A 5,000-nucleotide genomic window follows, 5' to 3' on the forward strand; every position below is an offset into this window, starting at 1 on the left:
ATCTAATTGTATGTTTTGGTTCATTATTTCTAGTACTGATGATGGAGATGAATTACGATCTCTGAAACGTTTACAATAAAGATGTTAACCACAGCTCTGGTTCTCCTTTTCATTCTACGACTACAGTTCCCGAGAGGAAAATCAACAACCGAAATTATATTTATATATATATATATATATATATATATATATATATATATATATATATATATATATATATTATATATATATATATATATATATATATATATATATATATATATATGAATATATGTATAGATGTATATACATATATTTTTGTATATATACATATCTAAATATATATATACATATATGAATATATATATATATATATATATATATATATATATATATATATATATATATATATATATATATATATATATATATATATATATATATACTTGTACATTTACAGGCTTTAGATTATTTGAAGCAAAAAGAATTTAAAAGAGCATTATCATCAAATGAAGTTATCACCCTGAGGGATCTTCTGCTGAACAGCTATGTTAAGCCTGTTGGTAAGTGTTTTTATTTTTTATTTTTACTTCACTTCTTCTCCTACTTCTTCCTTTTCCTCTCTTTGTCTGTCTTCTTTTCTTCTTATTCTTCATTTACCTTACTCTCCTTCTCTTATTTTCTTAATTTTCCTGTTCTTCCTCTTTTTTTCTCCTCTTCTCCCTTCACTTTCTCCTCCTCCTCCTGCTCGTTTACCTCCTCCATTTCATCCTCCTCCTTTTATTCCTCCACTTTTCCTCCTTCTCCTTTTCCTTCACTTATTCCTTTCCTTGTTCCTCTTCTCACTTTTCTTCCCTTTTCCTCTTTCTCCTGCTCCCCCTCTCCCTCTTCCTCCTCTTCCTGTCCCCCTGCTGTCTCTCCCTCTTCCTCCTCTTCCTTCTCCTCCCCATCATTATCATCATCATCATCATTTGCTTGCTCCTTTGGCTGCTCCTTCATCTACATCTCCTCATCTACATTCTCCTCCTCTTATTCCTCTTATTCCTCTTCAAGTCCTTCATCTGATCCTCTCTTTCCTCTTCCACCTTCTCCTTTTCCTTCTTCCTTTTCCTACCTCCTTTGTTTGGTATTAATTTTCCTATAACCCATCCCCCTCAGTCTCCCCCTCTTCTTTTCCCTCCTGCTTGTTTTTTAGTCCTCCCCTTTGTCTGCCTTCTTTTCCTCCTCCACTGTCACCATTTTGTATGCTTCATCTTTCTCTTTTCCCTCTCATTCTTCCCCCTCCTTCTCCTTCCTCCATCTACATCCACCACCTTCTATTTCTTCTTCACAATTTTCTTCTTCTCACCTCCTTAACCACCAAGAATTTCTATACTTTCTCTTCCTCTACCCCTCCTCCTCCTTTATCTCCTCCTATCCCTCCTCCTCCTCCACTTCCTTCACCACCTCCATGTCCTCCAACACTTTCTGTACTTCTTCCTCTGCCTCTTTCATTTCCTATTCCTCCTGTATCTCCTCTTCCACCTCCTTTTTTTCCACCACCACCTCCACTTCCTCATCCTCTTCTTACTTCTCCACCTCTTCCACCTCTTCCTCTTCCTCATCCTCCACCACCAGTATTACTTCTTGTACTTCCTCATCTTCATTCCTCCTCCTCTCTCTCCTCATCCTGCTTCTTCACCTCCTCCTTTTTTTCCACCACCACTTTCTATGCTTCCTCTGTGTCAGGTTTTGTGTTTTGCCCTGATTTGGTGGGTTTATGGAGACACAATTCTGGTTCAGCTGTTTATTGATAGGAGGGGTAGGTAGCGTGACGCGGGCTGTCTCGTGCAGTGCAGTAGTGGGCAAGGGAGACCAAAGGCGCATCAAGCGGTAATGCGCGTGTGGGGGCAAGTCCCCAGGTCTGGTCAGGGCCAAGAGCCCTGGTCAAGTGGCCTGTAGGTTTCAAGCGCTGGTCACGGGTCCCTAGCAGTGGAAAAGCGGGAAGGTAACCCTTGTTCCTCAGATCGCTCGGCATACGCTACTAACCGTCGCCCTCGACTGGGTCGTGATGGCTTTTTCTTAAAGAAGTACACCAGAGTTAGAGACACGGCGAGAGACAGGAGGCCAAACGGGGGACGGTTGTGTGACAGCAAGGGCCGTAAATATGATAAAAATTTATCACATTGAAATGACAGTGTTAATTCAATTATTTGCATGATTTTTCAATTTTTGCTTATTTTGTTGAGCGTTATGAAATGACTAAGTCAGAGTATAGCGCACGAGTAGAAAATAGAATGCTGATAGATATTCTTTAGTTTTTAGAGTCATTAGTAATTTATCAAAGTAAGAGCGAGAGTAAAAAGAAAGAGAATGGCATGGGAATTGGAAGCTAAGGGGAGGAGGAGTGGGTGGGCGGGCAGCTAAGGGAAGGATGGGAGGGAGAGTTAAAAGAGGTATGGGTGATGATGGGGGATGGAGTTAGGTATGTAGGCGGGGGCGATTGTGGGCTGCAAGCAATGAAAATAATCACCGATCTGAATGCACAAAAAAAACATTCACACTAATAATAATAAGATTGCGGTAATTGCAATATTAATCAACTACTATGTGAAAACATACAAAATGGTACTTTAATTAGTACATGAAATGAATGAAACAGTGACTGGTTTGGGTCAGCTTCCCTGAGACAACTGACAGCCGAATGACAACCCTCATGGTTGTAAATGATGCTTAAACTTAAAATAGATTCCCTGAGGAATAGTGATGATGGACCCAACCGTAGAAGGGATATCATCGAACGAACTCATACGCAGAGTGCAAATTGGGTATCCCATCTTCTTGGGGAATACCAGCGATAATCTCTCACGTATAGTCTTATAAGAAGAGCGCGGCGTGGCACTTAAGCGCCTGGGCGATAGGTGTGCAGCTCGGCACATAAAGGACAACTCAACATTAATTACCTTAACGTAATTACATGTCCATACCCAGCTGGGGGTCGTCACCAAGGACCATGTAATAATGGTGAGGTGAAGTTCGTGATTAAGATAAGCGAAAATCACAAACAATATGAAATCGTAGTAGCTGTATAATATAATTAATCTCTAACACGGAGATAACTAAATAAAAAATAAATACAAATAGCTTCAATGTATTTTTGGGTCGAGCAGAGTCAGATGGCTATAAGTACCTTCTAACTGAGTAAGGTCAAAGTGAGGTCATTATCCAAATATTCGTTAAAAATACCAAGAGCTAGTATATGTAAAATTAAATGATATTGTGAAGAAACAAGTACTAGAAATTAAATAATCAAATTACCAATAAATGAACATGAATAATTAAAGAAAAAATATATCTATAAAGAAGGTGAATAGTTATCGAAATATACTTTGGAATATGCACAAATATACTATAATAATAACGTAAAATCATATTACATCTCTCATATATATTCATGCAAACTGGAAGTAAAGTACTTTTTTGTTAATCGTCATGTTATATAGATAAAGTTAAATTTCAGAAAAAAATGTGGAACATAATTCGTAATAGCACTAAGGTCATCTTTTGACAAGAGCTGACTGTGACGTGACCTGGTCAACTATATGTGAAGTGACTGCACTGAAAAAAGGTATGAGAATAACTGAATTCGATCAGTAAGAGAGGTCACTCGCGGTCAATATGTAGTTATTAAGACAAGGGTATTCTTTTAACATTTTGTTTAAAATATCATAACATAATATATTTTAACGCTAGTGGCCTGAACAGAAATATTGAAAATTTAAATATTCAAGAATATCCCACAAGTGCATTGTTAAACAAAGCCTAAAAAATGCACTTAGTAATAATCTGTGAATTGAACATCGATATGGTATCGGTTAACACAGTGAGAGAGAATGAGAATGAGAAAAAAAAGTCAAGAATATGGCAATACTTTAGAACACTAGGCACGTGGCCTAGAATGTCCCTAGAAATAGATAATAATTTAGAGAAAATACACGTTATAATTCACCCACATGAATAAAAAGATTTAAGCGTTATAAACGATTTATACTAACAAGGCTAGCATGATCGAGTTATAATAAAAAAAAAAACACGCCAAAGAAAGAAATGACTCTCGCAAGTGATAAAAATGGGAATTGATTCCCTTAAAAAGACAAAAACAGGACATTGGTAGATAAGAGAAGAAAATGCACTTTACACGGACACTTGTTCAGACATTTGAAAACAAATCACTGCACTTGTAAAAAAAAAATGCACGGCATGCACACATAGGCAAAGAAAGGGGAAAGAAAAGGAAATAATTGCCTATGGTGTACTTACAGTTTTTCGGAGGCTTGTTGTTCGTGTCATTCCGCCGCTTGCCACCAGTTGTCAGGGTTTGTGTTTCGTGCTGATTTGGTGGGTATATGGAGACACAATTCTGGTTCAGCTGTTTATTGATAGGAGGGGTAGGTAGCGCGGCGCGGGCTGTCTCGTACAGTGCAGTAGTGGGCAAGGGAGACCAAAGGCGTGTCGAGCGGTAACGCGTGTATGGGGGTGAGCCCCAAAGGGAGGTCTGGTCAGGGCCGAGTGCCCTGGTCAAGTGTCCTGTAGGTTTCGAGCGCTGGTCGTGGGTCCCTAGCAGTGGAGACGTGGGAAGGTAATCCTTGTTCCTCAGACTCTGTCTGCCCACTCTTCCTCTTTCATTTCCTCCTCCTCCTCTTTCTCCTTGCTTTTCTCTTCCTCCTTTACTTCATCACCACTGTCACCACTACTGTCACCACCACCTCCACCTCCACCACCACAACCCCTACCACCAATTCCATCGTCACATGATTTTCTTCCTCCTCCTGTTCCTCCCTCCCTCTCATCCTTGTCCTTCTCCTCCACCCCCATCCCCACCTCCACCTCCACCTCATCATACATCATCTATCATACTCATCCATTATCCATCTTTGTCATCTTTCTCATCTTCATCTTCTTCCTCTTTTTCCTCTCTCCTTCTCTTTCTTCTACTCCTCCTCAATCTCCTCCTCTTTCTCCTTCTCCTGCTCCTCCACCGC

At 39.5% G+C, this 5,000-nt stretch overlaps 1 protein-coding gene across 2 annotated transcripts in view; it reads left to right on the top strand.

Moving 5' to 3' along the window:
• Nucleotides 1-5,000, top strand: part of LOC113818389 (uncharacterized) — a 48,174-nt gene that overhangs the window by 9,841 nt on the left and 33,333 nt on the right. Inside the window, exon 2 of one of the 2 annotated variants that reach the window (XM_070119689.1) lies at nt 438-542. In XM_070119689.1, the coding sequence (XP_069975790.1) occupies nt 438-542 (105 nt within the window). The remainder of the gene's footprint in view (nt 1-437; nt 543-5,000) is intronic. The other variant, XM_070119688.1, reaches the window with a different exon arrangement.

This window comes from Penaeus vannamei, unplaced genomic scaffold (genome assembly GCF_042767895.1).
Source record: "Penaeus vannamei isolate JL-2024 unplaced genomic scaffold, ASM4276789v1 unanchor546, whole genome shotgun sequence".
NCBI classification, from domain to species: Eukaryota; Metazoa; Arthropoda; class Malacostraca; order Decapoda; family Penaeidae; genus Penaeus; species Penaeus vannamei.